Source organism: Cinclus cinclus, chromosome 5 (genome assembly GCF_963662255.1).
Source record: "Cinclus cinclus chromosome 5, bCinCin1.1, whole genome shotgun sequence".
NCBI classification, from domain to species: domain Eukaryota; kingdom Metazoa; phylum Chordata; class Aves; order Passeriformes; family Cinclidae; genus Cinclus; species Cinclus cinclus.
This window is the reverse complement of record NC_085050.1, coordinates 24,364,638-24,381,274: the sequence shown is the minus strand read 5'-3', so window position 1 is coordinate 24,381,274 and position 16,637 is coordinate 24,364,638. Positions and strand designations below refer to the sequence as shown.

Sequence of the window (16,637 nt, the reverse complement as noted above, 5' to 3'; positions counted from 1 at the left end):
AGCCATTTGGGGGAGGCTGGGAGATTTTCAAGGGGGGAAAAAAAAAATAATTTCAAACCGAAGCCAGCCAGCCAAAGAGAGGGGAGGAGCCGGGTAGGGGCTTGGCTCATCCCTGGGCCGAACCCGGCAGCGCGGCAGCGCTTTGCCAAGTGACAGCCGGCTCCGGCGGCCGCACGGCCCCGAGCCCAGCGCGGCTGCGGGCGGAGCAGGCAGGGCCGGGGGCGCTCGGGTCGGGTCGGGTCGGGCCGGGCCAGCCCAGAAAGAGCCCAGCCAAGAGCCCAGCCCAGGCCGTCCCACCGCGGGGGAACAGAGGGGACGCCGGAGCCGGGGTCCTGCCGCGCCGGAGCAGCGGCTCCGTCCAGGCGCTTCCGGGCGCGCCGGGCGGCGGAGGGGAAGAAGAAGGAGGAGGAGGAGGAGGAGGAAGGGAGGTGTGGGTGGAGGGGAGGGGAGGGAAGGAGGGGTGGAGGGAGGCCGGCTTTTTTAGGAGGGAGACCCTCCTTCGCGGCCGCCCGCTCGCAGCCATGGCTTTGAAGGAGGCGGGCGGCAGCATCCTGCCCATCAGCGACATGGTATCCGGGCCGTCGGGCTCGCCGTTCCCCGAGGTGGTGGAGCTCAACGTGGGGGGCCAGGTGTACGTGACGAGGCACTCCACGCTGCTCAGCGTCCCGGACAGCACGCTGGCCACCATGTTCTCCCCGTGCCGGGGCGGCCCGGCGGCGGCCCGCCAGCTGCCCAGGGACAGCCGGGCGCGCTTCTTCATCGACCGCGACGGCTTCCTCTTCAGGTACGTGCTGGATTACCTGCGGGACAAGCAGCTGGCGCTGCCCGAGCACTTCCCCGAGAAGGAACGCCTCCTGCGGGAGGCCGAGTACTTCCAGCTGGGCGACCTGGTGAAGCTGCTGTCGCCCAAGGTCACGAAGCAGAGCTCGCTCAACGACGAGGGCTGCCAGAGCGACCTGGAGGATAGCAACTCGCAGGGCAGCAGCGACCGGCTTCAGCGGGCGGCGCTGGACAAGCGCTCGGGCTTCCTCACCGTGGGCTACCGCGGCTCCTACACCACGGTGCGGGACAACCAGGCGGACGCCAAGTTCCGCCGCGTCGCCCGCATCATGGTGTGCGGTAGGATCGCCCTGGCCAAGGAGGTCTTCGGAGAGACCCTCAACGAGAGCCGTGACCCCGACCGGCCCCCCGAGAAGTACACCTCCCGCTTCTACCTCAAATTCACCTACCTGGAACAAGCCTTCGACCGGCTCTCCGAGGCGGGCTTCCACATGGTGGCTTGCAACTCCACCGGCACCGCCGCCTTCATTAACCAGTACAGGGACGACAAGATCTGGAGCAGCTACACAGAGTACATCTTCTTCAGTAAGTGCTGCCCGCGTCCCGGTGTCGTCCCCCTCGCCCTGGTCCCCGGTGGGAGCGTGGCGGTGTGCGCCTAGAGTACAGCTGCACACCCAGAGCCCTTGCTGTCCCACAGCAGCGTGCAGCTGGACAGAAATGGGAGCTGCCCCGTTTCCCCTCACTCCGCTCTGTCACCGCCATAGTTCAAATTTCATTTTGTGCGCTGTGGGGGCGGGACAGGACTGCCTAAAATGCCCCGTCCGGAGCGCGGCGTGGGAGCGTCTCCCCACACACGCTCCCTGGGGCAGCCTGGGCTGATCCCGCCTTTCAGTGCCGGCAGGAGAGGCAGCCCCCACGTGTCGGGGTGTCCCGGGGGAAGGGTCACAGATGGCGGGTCGGGGGCTACCGCCTCGGGACAATGGGGGTGACCCTGCCCCGCTGGGCGGGCGCGGTGCGGGCGCGGCTCCGGCTCCGGCGCGGAGGGTTGCGGCGCTGCCCGCCAGCGAGGCGACGCAGAGATCCCCGAGCAAGGAAGGGTTTTAATATTTTATCGCTGCGCTTCCTTCAAGGGAGCGCACTGCGCCTGGGCACGGTCCCCGTGAGGGAAGGGGCAGCGAGGGCACAGCCAACTTCCCAAGGAGCAAGGAAGAGTCCCGTCCAAGGTGGATAAAAATTGAAAAAGAGAAAATAAACCGCTCCATAGCCATTACGCAGCTCTTAAGCAACTTCTCTGGTTGGCTGTGGTCAGGAAAACCTTAAAGGTTTCGGGTCATTCGCAGATAGGAAAACCAAGCGATGACGAATGAGTTTCAATCTGGCGAAGTATGTAGTGCTATGTAGGGCACTGGCGAGCAGCGGGTTCGGGTCATGAAACCGCAGCAGGATAGAGAACACCATCCCCTGGCAGAGATTTGTCTTTGAAAGGCAGATGCAGCCTTAAACATTACAGATGTGTTTGAGAGTCGAGCGAGCCGGCGGAAGAGTGATGTGTTCTGCATTCACTTCTTACTTCTCCTGCCTCTATGTGGTCTCACACTCCCTGAGCAAAGAAAGGATGAATTGGCGGAGCATCTGCCTGCCTCTGTGGTGAGGTGTGAGATGCCGCCTCTGACTAACTTCACTAGGAAGGCAGCTGAACAGAAGCAACTTGTTTGCCCTGCAACACTGGGCTTAGGCACGGTATTTAATACAGGAGGGAAATGAGACTGGTTTTCTACTGGGAGGAGAAATTCGTGTTGCTCTATATTGTGTTAGGTGGTGACTTCATTTGCTGAGCAGAACTGACTACTGAGACCAGTCTTTGAAACTGGATTAAAATAGTTTTTGAAGATTCACTGCATAACTTATCAGTGGTCATATTTCAGTAGGATATGTGAAAACTGAGCTCTAGAGGAGCTTCAGGTCCTCCTGGGTGGAATTCTGTCAAGTATTTTACATTATTATTAAGCCTTCTTTCTCAGAAAAATTGACAGAATTGTTTTCTAAACAGTAAAATTTCCTCCTTGAGATAGTGTGTACTGTTTGCTTAGAAATAGATTTGTAGGTGCATAATTTTTGGTGTGCATTTGTGATGGTCATAATGTTGTGGTTATTTTTTGTGCATGTTATGATGAGGTTGCTGCATAGAACAGTCCTCTAATTCACATCAGTGTTTTAAATTAATCCCCAGTGTAATACCACTGATTTATTTGGAATAATGCCAGGGATGAACTGGACGTTGTATGTCATGATTTTTGTTTTGGTTTTTAGTCTTCAAGCTTCTGATATTGTGAAAAGTAAAATAGTTTCCTAATTTCTTAAATTAATAGAGATAACTGAAAATTTATGGTTTTGCCTTTTTTTTTTTTGTTTTACTTCTGAATGCAAAATAAGGCTGAGATAAAAATAGGCTGAAAAGATGTTGAGCATATTTTAATTTTAGTTGCTTGTTTTGCATTTGGAAACTCTTTGTATAATGACTTTATACATTGTTTTATAATCAGATACATTTCTCTGAAATATAGCAAGATGGAAACCACACTTATGAAAATCACCAAAATGTGAAGAGAAACATGTGAACCAGTGCCTGAGCTAAATGCTTTAGATTTTTTGTTGTATTTTTTTTTTTCAGTCTGACTAGATGTCAAATTGATGAAGACTGTTGATAAAACAACACTTAATAATAATTACAATATGCCCTGGATGGATTGTTTGTGTGCTGCTGCCTTGCCTGACAGCTGCACAAGGATCCAGCAAAAGGAGAGCAAACCTTGGAAGCCTTGTGCTCTGCACCAAGAGTGAGAAGAGGGATCAGGGCTACCGGCTGTAAGCTCTCCAACAGCTTTAGCCAGGGCTGTGTTCCTTCTTTGCTCATAAGCAAAGCTTCATACACAAGAAGAGTAGTCGCTTTTCAGTTTATTCCTTGCCAAATGTCCTCATGAACCCTGAAAAGGAAGCAAAAAAAATCAAGATGAAAGACTTGAGGGAACCTATTCCAGTTTTGGACAGTGCCTGAGACTTAATTTGGTGCTAGTGAAGAAGAAACCCAGTTTTATAACCCACTGGAAAAAGCTGTACCTGCATTTGCATTTGTTATTCACAGCATGAGCACCTGCAATCAACAGCAATTGTATTATTTGTTGGTCTGTAAGTCCAAAGCACATAAAACTTATTTTTCACCATTTCTCCTGAGGACTGGACAATTCTGTTTACTAGTAATGGGAGATAGTAATGAGTTTGGGAACATACATGAGAATATTTTCATTCTGTCCATTTTCTGAGGTCATAAGTAGCTGAATTATTTTCTCCCCAAGAGCTACTAAAGAAAGGCAAAGGTTTAACCTGTATTTTATGAAATATATTTCAGGTCTGTTTCTAGGATCTTTCAAACTTTGGTAGGTTTTTTGAGTTGAAATGATCTATCACTTTTCTAAAAAAAAATGCAATATACTTTATATTCTTAAACATTCTGGAAGATCAAATTCACCTTGGATACTGCATATATATTTAGATCAGTTATGAACTGCTTAATATCTAGGGATAGATCAGTAGTTGCAGACTAATTCTGATTGGGGAACCAGAAGTTGTTAGACATTGCTTACCAGGAAATATCGCTTCAGCCTTTGGCAATGTGTCATGACAAATGCAAAAACAGGTTTCCTTCTTAGTATGTATAAATCCTATTAAAAAACCCACAGTTTTTTTGCCCCTAGTGGTGTTTGAGGTATCATGTATGCAATGACAGATTCATTTGTGCACACAGTTATTACATGACCAGAATTTAGGTTTCACCTTGCATTGGTGGCTCAGTTCTGAAAAGTGCTCATAGATCTGTTCCACACATCCATTACAAATTCTATCTCTTAATGGTCAGTTAAAGGAGTAAACTTCTACATGGCAGTGAAAAAGCTCTGTCAGAGAGTACCACAAACTTTTTTTGTTTTTTTTTTTGCTCTGTGCTATTAACACTCTCACCCTAGGACACATGACTTGGGCCAAGTTAGGGTAACATGAAATGCATATGCAGTTTGGGAAGGATGCTCAAACTCTTCTGCTGCTTAGTTTCACACTGCCATAGAGGATGACAGATTAATTAATTACCTGTTGATATGCGGTGGGTTATGGCCTTCATAAGAGTTGCTTCTAACTGGAGACAGGAGACCTTGCTTCTTCCTTTGGCTGCAAACAATGCAAAATATCTTCTGTTATCTGTCATCTTTGTGAGGAAGGGGTGAAGTTTACATGTTTAATGCTTTTGGGGAGATGTTTGCTTGGTTCATGGTGTTTCTCAGTACTGTTCAGTAATGCAAGACTGCCTATGCATGCTATTACTAATTTTTTTTTCTCTAGAATCTAATTAGCCCTAATGGGTTTTACTTTTAACATCTGCTATGCAATGTGACTTAGGGGTGTTGAGAGTATTGTGCTTAGCTGAAAGCTTACTGTGCTGAACTGACATCTTTATTGTAAGAAGAATACAATAATATTTCCTGAAAACTTTGACATGCTTTCTATGTTGACACTCCTGTTTCACATATGACAGTTTCTGTTTTCCTTTTCTCTTGTTTTTGTAACGGGTGACATTAGCACGGATTTATGGTGCTTATTTTCTACTTGAAGTCACAGCACTCTGAGATTACATTGGATGCTGTGGAGATTGTCATAAACAAGCAATAATACTTTTGTAATCAGATGGGGAATAAGCAGTTGGAAGCAGTAAATTTTTGGGAGGCAGTATGGTGTTCTGAAAAAAAAAAATCCCAAACTCAAACAAAATAATACCATCAACCCCCCTAAAAAACCCACCCACCCAACAACAACAAAACCTAACCAACATTGATTGTGTCATTGCATGTAAAATACTTGGAGGTGTTAGTTGCTCTGTAATTGCCAAATGCAGTTCAGCATCCCACTGGGATAGTGAGGGGTTGGTGGGTTGGCAGGCACCCTAAACTGCTCTTTCTTGGGCTGAGTGCTGTGAGAGCCATCCTGCAACTGGTTACTCTGACCATGTCAAGCTGTTCTCCAGCCATCACTGCATCTTTTGTGGAGTGTTTAATATGCAGAGTGTATCTGTGCTATTTTTTTTTAATCTGGAATAAATATATGTAAGAAATTGAGGAGAAAAAGGAGACCAAGAGGAGAAAAAAAAAAAAAAAAAGAGGAGGGTATTGCATTTCTGTGACATGTGGAGATAAATTTGGACAATTTACTTTGAACCTGAATCAGCGCCTCAAAGATTAAGTACAATTTTTTGGTGGAACGGGATGATGTATCACAAGCAGAGTGTAGAAAAGCTTCAGATTTCTAACAATTTCAAGATCTAGAAATGTTGTTTCTGATGGGACTATTGAGCAAAGCTCTTTAAAGAGAGATTTTGTAGGCAGTCCTTTGACTTCAGAAAACTGATGTAGAACTTGAAGATGTTCTGTCTTATGAGTTCAGCTCAGCTCTTAATACAGCCTAAAATTAAATAAATAATAGATTATCCCTGATCTTGCCATTCTTCCAAAATATATGTTCCTGAATGCAAAGATGAATCAAAAAATCAAATACTTAATAATGTAAGAATATTACTCTTATGCTGCCACTTGATATAATGTGTGATAATCTAGTCTACTGAAACTGGTATTCTGAAGTTAGTCATAATTTTAACCAACAGATTTTATCTCAAAATTATTTTAAAGTATGAGATTAAAAAGAACTTGATCAGATTTGACTTTTTAATAGAAAAATAAAAATAACCTACATTCTTCTACAGCTGATGTAAAGACACTGCTGCAGTGAAAAGCTATTCCAAGAATCTTTTGAATTTTTTTTTTGCACTTAATCAAAATATGCATAACTCAATACAAGGATTTGTGATCACATTATATCAATTGTCTCCAGTTTCTGGTCTTACTGTGGTCAAGTAATTTTTTTAAGTATTGGTGAGCCTTTTTGATATTTAGAGCTGAGTGTTGAAAATGTGTGGTATTTTTAAAAGAGAATTAGAGATTAACTAAGAAAATCAACTATCCTGGATATTATACACCAGGATCAATGGTAGATAAAGAGCAAGCAAGAACTGATGGATGCAGCTGTTATTTCTGATGTCAGGAAATGGAAACACACTGGTTTTGATATTATCCCAGTCTTTTATTTCTTGTGGTTTGCTCAGGGAAAAAAGTGACAGTGTTAGGAAAGCTGACTTTGCTGGATCTGTAGTACTTTGCAGGAGAACCACTTCTTGGTGTCAGATCATTTCATAGATTTTCAAGGATTTATGACAGTAGTTGCAGGGAAATGTTTATTTTTTCCACAGTAAGATGAGCAAATCCTATTTTGTTTTTTCTTTAGTGTCAACATGAAATTCTAGTTATCTACTTTTCAAGCACAGAAGTTAAGCGTTCAAAAGCTTTCCTTTTAATATTGTTCCAGGCAGATGATTAAAACATTACTGCTAATAAAATGCATTTTGCAATGTTTGTTTGTCTGTGGCTGGTATTTTCACTAGGTCTGGTCTTTTCCTTTGCTGCACATACCACATTCGTTACACTGTGGTGAGAATTTGTGTGGCAAACAAAAATTCACTGAGATTTGCCCCAAGAGGCTGTTCATTGATTGTTACAATATCCCCTTTCTTGCCATAGTTGCACATTTAAAAAGGAATGTAAGTGTCAGGAAAGGAGAGGCACAGCAAGGGCTCTCTTCTTGCTCCAGTTGAACCCCAGCATGGCCTGGACAAAGCAGCCAGAACTCATTGCTTGTGGTCTGGTGTGTTACCAGTTTAAGGATGAGCTCAGAAGACTCAGATGGGTCAAGAAGGAAAGTGCACAGGGTGGTGTGCATCCATCTCACCCTGCTGGGGTCCTGAGCAGCTCGAGCCTGGCGTGATGCTAGTGGAGCTTGCAGCCAGCTCAGCTTTGCCCTCCATTGTCTCAGCAACTCGGCAGGTCCTGGCTGCAGCCCTGCTCTGCATTTGCTCCCAGATTTTTTCTGCAGATTTTCTGTCTCAGGTTTTGGAGTACTTTACTGCTAGAGTCGTGTAAGAAGTCTGTTACAGAGTTAAGGTGACCAGGGTTGTGTTTGCAGGGCTTTTTCACACTACAGACTGCTTATTTGGTTGGTGGTTATTTGACTATGACTGAAAAAATCTGGAGGCACTATACCAGCTAAGATCCTAACCTAACGAACTGATGTTATTTTTATAGCCAAGGGTGATTTTGTTTCACTTCTCCTTACAAGACCTTTATTTCCTAAAGCATGTGGAGTACTAATGCCACTCAGATCATAGCTCTTTTATAAACGGAGCCACAGTAAGTTTAGTGGAAAATCTTTTAAAAATTTACTAGGCAAATTTCATTTTTCTTTAGCAAATCAAATACTTCATGATGGATTTCCTGGGGAGGTTGTTCACTCCAGCTTGATCAAACTGCATGTTATTTTTCAGAAGTATTTTATAATCTACTTAAAATTAATAAATAAATGTTTGGAGGAAGAAGTACTGTATATAAAATATCATTCTCAGCAGAGACGTAATTCTTTCATTTAAATGTTTTTTATTGTTTTTATTTTTTGTTTTTAAGCCAGTAATTGCACATCTAGCTTTTACCTCATATAAATTCAAGACTATCTGTGAATTAATTCCTTTTGTTTTTTTTTTTTTTTTTTCTTTGACCTAAATGGGGCTAATCATATATATAAGCACCAAGTGTGTGGAACTCAGAATCAAGTTCCATTCAAAATTGCAACTTCACTGGGACTGAAGCAACAAATACCCCTGTGCGAGTCCCCCACATTTAGGTGAAATTCAAAGTATATGAGTGGTTATTTGGTTTTGTAACTCTTTAATACACAAAATCCTGTCAGGAGTTAAGTGATAATGATTTTTAATTTTTATGGCAACTTTAGAAACTAATGGCATTCCATTTTGGTTGCAGTTGATCAGATCTGGCAGCTAAATTTATGTTTGTTACATTTTGACAGTGTAGCTTCTGAAGACAAACTAAAGGGTGCATCTTGCTGCAAGGTGCAACTCCACTCATATCATCACAGCTCTAAATATTCTGGGGACTTCACCAAGTAAAAATCACAGTGGTGTTAATCAGTTTCATGATTCTAGCAACAAGATGAATACAATGCTTTAAAAACTTTCCTGCAAATAGTGTTTCTTTGTGCAATTATTTGTATCTTGTCTTTCCTGAGGTTGCTCAAAAGAGGAGATACGCCTTCAGAGACATGGAACAATGTGTTTGCCCATTCTTTCTGCCTGCCCTTAAGCTGTATTAAGACTGCTCTGAGTTACAGCTGGTGCAATGTTTCCTTCCTCAATATCTTGCAGCTGAGAGTAGCTGGGTCAAAATGTAGTTGTGCCCTTTCTCATTGTTCCCAACATGCCTGAACCCTGTGGCAGAGGCTCTGGTGCAGAGACAGGGGCTGCTGCCTCTGGGGGCTGCCACTGCCTCTGGGCTGGCTTTGTACTGCCCCAGTCACATACCCTGTGCCTGGCCTGTTTTCTGTCCCAATGACATGCACTTAGCATGTAAAGAGAACTACAGTAGCTTAGAGAATAAAAAATAATAGTACTTCCTTTTGAAGGGAATGGTACAACACTTTATAAAAAAATATCTTAAATAGCTCAATCCAGAGTCAACAATTCAGTTACAAGTGTAACTACTCGGGGTAGCTAGTGCACTAAAATAGGTATTCTGCACATTTCTTCAGGGGTAGAAGGTGTGGGCTGGGAAACTGAGGGGAAGAATCAACATAATCATTGACTCTTACAAATGAAAATAAATATTCCAGGTCTTTGCTTAGCGTACATTCAGTTGTATTGTATTTAGTACTTAGAAAGATGTTCTCTTTGCATTAGCAGAAAGATATTCAGAAACTAAGTAGTATCTATTATTTTTTGTGTAAGCAAACAACAATAACCTTCAGATGCATTTGTATATTTTCTCTTTCATCCTTGCTGGGTTTTACCCTTTAGTAGTATCAACAAATACTCCCAAAGAGAGAAGTGCTAGCGCTCAGGGACTCTTGTCACATTTTGTTGTAAACATTCTCCTGCAACTTAAGTTAGTACTGAAATTGTTCTACATTTTATTGAATATAGATGTTCAGAGGTTCTTTCAAGGGTTACAACTATGTCAGTGTATTCCAGGGAAGTTATTAAAAGTGTACTATCATTCCAAAAGCTTTGCATCAGTGAATATTTTACATATGTTACAGTGATCTGTGAAACTCTATTTGATGACAGGAGCAAAAAGGCCCAGTATTACATATGTTTATGATTATATAAATAATTTTTCTGTAAAATGGTTCCTTTTATAACCTCTTACTAGCAATTTAATTAAATAAGATTCTTCCTCTTCTGTTACTCAAATCATCATTAAAGCCACCATCCCTGCAATACTATGAGAGCAAAGACAAATGTCCATTTTGTATACACTGAAGTATTCTTTAATACTCTGGCTCTTAATCCAAGCTTTTTTATTCTCATTGAAGCTCATGAATACAAAATAATATGAAAATCAACTACAGAAGGGCTGCAAGGCAGATAAAATTAATCAGTAAAATTGAGTGCCAACAATCTAATCAGTGTAATGTGTTGATAATATAGTGGAGAAAGATTAAAGCTAAACAACACTTTTTGCAAGTTTTTCTTAGTAAACACATTGTCTTTCCCTTTCTTCTCACAGTCACCTTTTATAGGAAGTCACTCCTCAGTATTGTTCTTTTCAGACAGCTGTTACTATTTCTGTTGTTAATGCCTACTGTGGCTTTTGAGCAGCTCTGGAACAAAGCATGGCTACTCTTGCCTTTCTGTCTATTTTTGTCTCTTTCCAGTGTTCAGTAATATAAATATCACTCATTCTGTCCTCCTAAAAACACCTTTATACAGCTTTATACAAACGTGATCAATATTGCTGAAGCTACACAGACTTCAGGGGGAAAAAAAAGAACAAAATAATTTAGCTATTTATGATGCAAGAAAGAATGGGACTGTTGTTCAAACAAGGTTGTTTCTGTCCTCTTTTATTTTCAAAATTTTGGCATCAAATCCCACACTTAGCTTTCTGCATGACTTACCCATTTGAAGTACCCCTTCTCTGGAGAAGGAATTTTCAGAATCTGTATGTGTAGCTAAACCTTATCATATTTAAAGAGTAAAACAAAACTCCTTAATGAATGGAGCTAAGACCAATATAGTTAGCAATCCTGCTTGGAATTTTTACTTTCCCAGGATTAATAGACTTCAATTTTCTATGTTACCAGTCCTTCAGAAAGCTGTACTTATTTACCTGTCTTAACACCAGGGCCTAATCAACAGGTATCTTAGCATGACAATGGGGAAAATTCCACAGAGGGAAAAGGGAAAGAACCAACCCCCAACACTTACAAATATAAATTTCTCATCTTCACACTGTCAGTTTGTTTCTGGGGATACAGGAAATTAATATCACCTCTCTAAATCTTATACACAGTCTGTGTGGTTTTGTTCACCCCAAAATATATTTAGTCACAGATAACGACATCCTTTGGGTTCAAAATAACCCTGTAATTCTTTAGGATAGAAAGTAAAAACTTTTCAGAACTGTTTGTTATTTAGATACTTGAAGATCATTGGATTTTTTTAAGTTTTACCTTATAACCTGCTAAGTTGATATCTTATATGACTTTTAGCTGTCTAGTAGTTCAGCCTCCAGTCATAACAACACTCACATTTTTATTACTCTACTTACAGTATTTATTTTTTCCACCTGTAGCTGAAGTAGCTTGGTGTCTAAATTGGTGGAATTATGCCCCTAAATAATGGCATCTGCGATCACATTTGATTACAGGAAGCTGAGTGTGCTTGTGGCAGAGGAGATTAAGTTAAACGCTGTCTGTCTAATCAGTTCCCCAGCGACTGCCTCCTGGCAGTACTTCCTTCCTAAATCCCATTTCTAGGGATTTCATGAATAAAAGCTGTATGTCATGTGAAAGTCCAAGTCTTCAGAAGATCATTTTGCTTTCCTGATTTGAGAAATTATGGACTTAGGAGCAAGGCTGAAGGCATTGGTCACCCTTGCCAAAAGCTTTGGGGTGGACTCGGCAAGGTGTGTGTAAGGCCACCAGGAACTGGAGAAGGGAGCTGGAGCGTGTCTGTGCTGCTGCCTTGGGGTCTGCCATCCTGAGGGGGGACAGCTGGAATGGGTTCTGGACACGCAGGGGAGACCCAGTGGGTCTTTCAGGGCTTGGGGTGTCTCGTGGGTATCTATATCTAATTTATCTATATCTATATATCTATATATCTATATATCATCTATATATCAATCTATATATCCATATCTAATCATATCTATATCTATCTATATCATTATCTATCCTTATCGTTATCTATCTATATCTATCTATATCTAATCATCTCTATCTATCTATCTCTCATCTCTATCTCTGTCTCCATCTCTATCTCTACCTATCTCTTTATCTATCTATATCATCTAGATCTATCTATATGTATCTATATCTAACTATATGTATCTATATCTATGTCTATCTATATCACCTATTTTTTGGTATTCACAGAGGCCATGTCTGCCTTCTGTGAATACCAGGAAATAAGGCCAAGAACTGCCTCTTCCAGCAGACCCCTGGCCATGCACCATAATCACAGGTCTGCTTCAGTGCTTCATTGCCAGAGCAATGAGTCAGGGTGGGACATTCCACGATTTAAAAATTTGTTATAGCACAAAATACAAGAGAAATAACTCATTGAGTTATTTTTATGCAGGAAAATCAAAGCATTCTTGGTCAAAGGCACCAGTAAGACCAGAGTTGCATCTAACTATTATTTACGCAGTGGTATGGCACACTGTGTTCCTGCAACCATGCTGCTGAAGCAGCTGAAATTCAGTAGTAACCTCAAACTTAATATAATTAATCTAAATATTCTTTATTTGTCTGCAAAGTATGGAGGGACAAAAGTAGTTGTTATAAGCAATAAGTAACCTGAAATGAAAAAAAGAGGAAAAATTATTTGCTCTTTAGACTATGGAAAAATGTTTAATTTCTAATTAATCTTAATGATCTATGTGAGACTTTTTGTATTGTCATACATGATGCATAAAGGTACAAACTGGAGTGGTTGCTTAGCTGCATTTTCTAAACATGAGAAAAACATTCTGAACATTGAGAAGATATCCTTTGTTTTTTTAAAAAAGTTTTAATACATGATTTTGGAATCAAGACTATCCTCTTGTCATCATAGAGAGATTAGTATCAAAAATAGTTAACCTTTTTAATGAACCTTGTAATGAATCACATTTGAGAATAATATGAGATTAAAATTGACCTCCAAATCAATGCCTTCAATCTTGAATATATTTTCAGAAAATCCAGTCAAGTTCAGTGAAAATTTTCATCTGCACTTCAAGCACCAGACAAGCAGCAGGGATAGACAAATTTTAATTTAGACTGCTGGTTTGGAAAATTTACTTTTCTTATCACCTCTGTGACTGGCAATAAACTGCACTTATTTTTTTCCTTCCTTATCCTGTGGTTATAGTGTAGGTTTAGCAGTCCAGAAATTGACATTTTATGAAAGTTCACCTTGATTTCTAGCAGTGGTTAGCTCTCATTCATTAATTTTTTCAATTAAATCAGTTTGTAACAGTGAAAGCAATGCTAGTAAAAGCTATTTATTATCAAGCAATCATATAGAAAGACTATTGCAAATTACCAGGCAATTGCTGCTGGTCCAGGGCCTGTTGCCATAATCTCTATTTAAAAAGGTGTATGGTTTTAGACTATGCACCAGAAAATTAGGAGTGTTAAATGTTACATGTGGTTGGCACATAACACTCAGCCTTCAAGCTTCCTAATAGCCTTAAAAGCTCTTGATAAAAGGCAAAACATTTCCTCCATTAAGGGGGTGTTGGAACAGTCTGTGCAGTGATGCTATGCATGTTGTGCATCCTTTGAGGCTTTCAGAACTTGTCTGGATCAAGCCCTGCTAACCTGATCCAACCTCATAAGTGATGTGTTTTGAGCAGGAGGTTGGCCTACTCCGAAGTTACCTTGTGGTGCTCTTCTCTGATGTGATTTTACATTGACATTGGCTGTTTGAAAACACTTCTCAGAAAAGTAGTGAACTGCTGCAGGTAAATTAAGTAGATTCTAGAAAGCTATAAATTCTGATTATTCTCAAAGTCAAAAATTTCAAACCTTTAGCTTTCTGCTGTCTTTTTTTACTTACATCAATGTGATCTATCAAAATGGAAACGATTGCATCAGGATGAAGTTTCTTATAGGAATTTCTGGCCCAAATTCAAGACTGTAGAATGTTAAATAGGCCACAGTTAAGAAAGTATCTGAAAAAGTAATCAAAATGCATATTGGACAGCACTGTAGTTGTTGATCACATGTTGTTTGAAAAAAGAACTCTCACAAATTTAGAAAATCACCACTGTTTATAACTTTAATAATTATTATTGTCATTCTTTAGAGAGATTCTGGTGCTATCTCTCATAAAGGTGACAGACTGCCTTGGGTCTGATTTCGTTGGATTTCTCTCAATTTTGATGGTTTTAATCAGTTTTGAATTCCTTTATAGTGACATATTTTTCAGACTCTGTATTTTTCCCCTAGCATAGCTAGAATCAAATTATGTAGCAACTGCAAAAATGCTGAAGAGGATTATTTTGGTATCCTTTTTTACTGTTAAAAAAATAATAGTAAAGGACATATGAATAATATAGAGTTAGCTGTTAGCAATGTGCTGTGGAATGCATGCATAGCATAAATACAAGGTAGTTAATTATTAGGGTATTTCAACAGTTTACATTTTTTCCTTCTTGAAATTTTAATGTAAGAATAGAACATGAGGCACAAGTAACTAGAATTATAAAAAAAAGTTGGATATTTCTTTTGCTTTTCCCACATTACTGAAAAGATTGCTGAAGTGATGTAGCTGAAGGTTCTTTGTGCTGTTAAAAATTCCCTTATGACAACAAAATAAAACAGAAATATTGCTTGCTTTGACTGATGCCTAATAGATAAATATAGATACATGGTCATAGAGAAGCAGCATAATAAAAAGATCTTAAGTAAGTTCTTGTGTCAGTTGTAGATTGTCAAAACACCTAATATCAGTGAAATTATGTCAGTTATGCCTAGTAATATGTTTTCTTCTCAAAAGTTATTCTTCTAGGTGGGGAATGTGTTGTTAAGGTATATATGTAAGGCATATATATGCAAGGTATATATGTATTTCCATTTATTTTGATGGAGGGATTGGGCAGATTGGTACAGATACCCTTGAGCTCACCTACACCTGCTCAGAGAACATCTGGATGTCTTGATGGTGTCAGCCAGTCTGTCCCTCTATGTCCACATTACATATAAATCAAAACTTAAGTGACACGATATTTAAAACCCTTTGGCTTGTATTGCCTGAACTTTCAGTCATTGATGTAGCTTGTATTCGAAAGAGGGTTTTGTTCAGCATGATACACAGTACCTGTACCAGCCAAACATAAAACTGTCTTGCTACAGTTCTGGAAAGAAGTAACAGGGTTACTCAAGTGTTTAGAATTCTTGATTGTAACAGTGGTAATATACAGATTACAACAAGTTGTAGAAATACTAAATAATATAAAGGTGTTTATAATCGCTGGTCTTTATGAAGGTTCTGAAGCTTTTGTAAATTTATCCTGTCTATGCTCCATTGGCTCATGTCATGTGTGCTTAGCTTCATCTGCACAAAGCTGGTCCAAGCAAAACAGGTCAAATCCTTCGCAAGTTCATTGAACAATTGTAGGTAATTTCACAGGACATAAACCAAAGGAAACTGAGGTTGCACGGACAGAAATATTTGGAAGGCAAGAGAAAATCTTCAGCTAGTACACAAAGTGTCAAAATCCCAAAATTTCTGATTTTCTGGTCTTGCAGATTGCTATGTTGCAATGCTTTCCATTTAACATGATTTAGAGAATCAAGTCTTTAAACTGTAAATTTGCAGTAAAATGTGTGGCAATTAAGAAAAAGCTCTTTTCTTTCAAGAGATTCCTACCATTAAATACTGTAGAATTTTAGTTTCACAGAGTTGCACCAAATGAGGCTGCTGGGACTAAGGGCTCTGCAGAGTTTGTCTGACATGACACAGAACCATCTAATGGAATCCATTGCAGCCTCTCGGGTCAGGGATTTTCCTTAAAGGGAGGACTTCTGTGCTTTACCATAAGGTGGAATGATGAATGTTATGCATATCACGAGTGGGTATTCAAAATTGATGGAAGTCAATAGAATTTCATCTGCCCTTTTGTAAATGCTCTTTTTCCCCCCACCTTTCTATTTTTCCTTTCTTTGTTATATTGATTTTCCACACTAGATGGCAGTGCCTTAGCACTAGTGCATGACAGGGGAATTGATTTAATTTATCCGGGGGGGAAGAAATCCTTCTGTTTCATGTTTCCTTCTACATACATAGCTTAAAGAATTACAGGTGGGAGGCTGGATTTTGATGAGCCGCATATGGATGGGAAAAGAAAAATTCAAATTTCCCCCCCCCCCCTTTTTTTCTTTGTAAAAATGGAAGTCAATTGAAGCTGATCGAACCAGGCTTGCATTGGCTGGATGTGAGATGAACAGGGGCTGTCTTTCACTGCTGTCCCCAAGGAGTTGCATTCATAGAAACTTCAAGTGAAAAGCTGTATTGAGTTAGAGCTGAGAGTGCAGCCAGACTCTGAGCAGATTGCCTCACAGTTTTGAGCCATATGTTGTCTATACTGAGAAGTCAGTGAGAGAAAACACAGCTTCCTTCTCTTTCCAAGAAAACCAAGTGCTGGAGGGGT

At 40.6% G+C, this 16,637-nt stretch overlaps 1 protein-coding gene across 1 annotated transcript in view; it reads left to right on the top strand.

The window, feature by feature from the left end:
* Positions 1-521: 521 nt before the first annotated feature.
* KCTD8 (potassium channel tetramerization domain containing 8) overlaps positions 522-16,637 on the top strand; it is a 91,994-nt gene continuing 75,878 nt past the window's right edge. Inside the window, exon 1 of the mRNA XM_062493486.1 lies at positions 522-1,365. Within this exon, the coding sequence (XP_062349470.1) occupies positions 522-1,365 (844 nt within the window). The remainder of the gene's footprint in view (positions 1,366-16,637) is intronic.